Below are 1841 nucleotides of genomic sequence, written 5' to 3' on the forward strand. Positions count from 1 at the left end.
ATGTCCTGGTAGTATACAGACAAACTACTACGGCTAGATCCAGCTCCACTACTCACGCAACGTGCGACATTAAATAGAGATCGTAAGGAATGGCATAGATGACTAGTTAACGATTACTTTGCGGATAATGATGTCTATCAGCCAAGCGATTTCAAAAGAAAGTTTCGTTTGTGAAAAAAATTGTTTGAAAGGATAGCGAACGCCATGGAAGCAAGGTATTGTTTGTGTCAACTTTTCTAATTTATAAATGTCACTTTTAGATCAAATAAATACAATTTTTACATGTGAAATATATATTTAGGTATGAATTTTTCCAATTGAGATATGATCCTAGAGGTAAACGAGGCTTCACAGGGTTGCAAAAATGTGTTGTTGAAATTAAACTTATGGCAATCGGGGAGTTGCCCGATTCTGTTGACGATTATATGAGAATGTTTAAGAGGACTGCACGAGAAAGTTTGTAATTATTGGCAAGAGGTCTTGTCGAAACCTTCGGTGACCAATACTAGCGCAAACCTTCGTTGCATGATATGCAACAACTATATGCGGCACATGAAGAAATATATGGTTTTTCGGGTATGCTTGGGAGCATTGATTGCACACACTGGAACTAGAGAAATTGCCCCGTGGCGTAGAAAGGCCAGTATTCGAGCAGTCATCATGGAGTGCCTTTGTTGGTATTAGAGGTTGTTGCTTCACAAAATTTATGGATTTGGCATGCTTATTTTGGGGTTGCGGGTTCCAACAACGACATCACCGTTCTCGATCAATCACCAATATTTGACGATCTTTTTTCAGGAAAAGCATTAGATGCTCCTTTCACAGTGAATGAAAATGAATATAAGTTTGGATATTACCTTACAGATGGAATATATCCACCATATTCCACGTTTGTGAAGGCGTTTCGATACCCAATATACCTAAGAGACAAATATTTCAAGAGACGACAAGAAGGAGCACGTAAGGACGTTGAACGTGCTTTTAGGATTTTGAAATCAAAATGGCACATAGTTGAACATGTGGCGAGACCTTATGAGTTAGACACTCTACGAGATATCATGTATGCATGTATCATAATGCATGACATGATTGTTGAAGATAAAGGATGCAATATTGCAACTTATTCACCTACAGAACCTAGACACGTGCAATTTCAACTAGGGACATCAGAATAATACATAGAGTGGTTGATATTCAAGACCAACAAAAACACAAGCAACTCCTTGAAGACTTGGCGGATTACATCTATGTTGGTCACGAAGATGAATAGTTTAGGTCAAAAATTTAGGTTTTATCATCCTTTTTTTGTTTTTTAGGTATTTAAATGTTTTTTTTTTCTGTTGTTGTAATCTTTTTTGTTTTTAATGTTGTTTTTAACTTAATATATATTAAAATTTTATTTTTACTTTTCAAATGTTATTTTTAATTTATGATTTAATTTATATGATAAATATAATTATTATGATATAAATAAAAAAAACAAATTCGAAATATAGAAAATAAAAACATCAAAAAGAAATTTAAAAAAATAGAAAATAATTGGTGTTATCACATGTTGCCCATTTCCACCTTGGGTGTTATAACATTCATGTATGAGTAGGATGCTGACGTGAGACATTTTTGGGTGTGGTAACATGTAATAACATGTTGCCCACACCTAGTAGTCTTATACCTTATTTTGGCAATCAACACACCGTTATATGACTTCCCTGCCCCTCCCCTCTTGGCATCTTCATCGTCCTACAATCATTGTTGATGCTAAAACCAACGCTCTTACCGCCACCCTTTCATCATCCTACCGCCTCCTCCTCCTACAAATCAATGTTGGTTGTGTTCCCTAT

At 35.6% G+C, this 1841-nt stretch overlaps 1 protein-coding gene across 1 annotated transcript; it reads left to right on the forward strand.

Moving 5' to 3' along the window:
- Nucleotides 1–204: 204 nt before the first annotated feature.
- On the forward strand, nucleotides 205–1175 carry LOC145050329 (uncharacterized). Its single transcript, XM_078998597.1, has 3 exons — nucleotides 205–215; nucleotides 302–456; nucleotides 799–1175. The coding sequence occupies exons 1-3, from the start codon at nucleotides 205–207 to the stop codon at nucleotides 1173–1175; spliced, it is 543 nt and encodes a 180-aa protein (XP_078854723.1).
- Nucleotides 1176–1841: the final 666 nt, after the last annotated feature.

Source organism: Lactuca serriola, chromosome 5 (genome assembly GCF_051521515.1).
Source record: "Lactuca serriola cultivar US96UC23 chromosome 5, Lser_US96UC23_V15, whole genome shotgun sequence".
Classification (NCBI taxonomy): domain Eukaryota; kingdom Viridiplantae; phylum Streptophyta; class Magnoliopsida; order Asterales; family Asteraceae; genus Lactuca; species Lactuca serriola.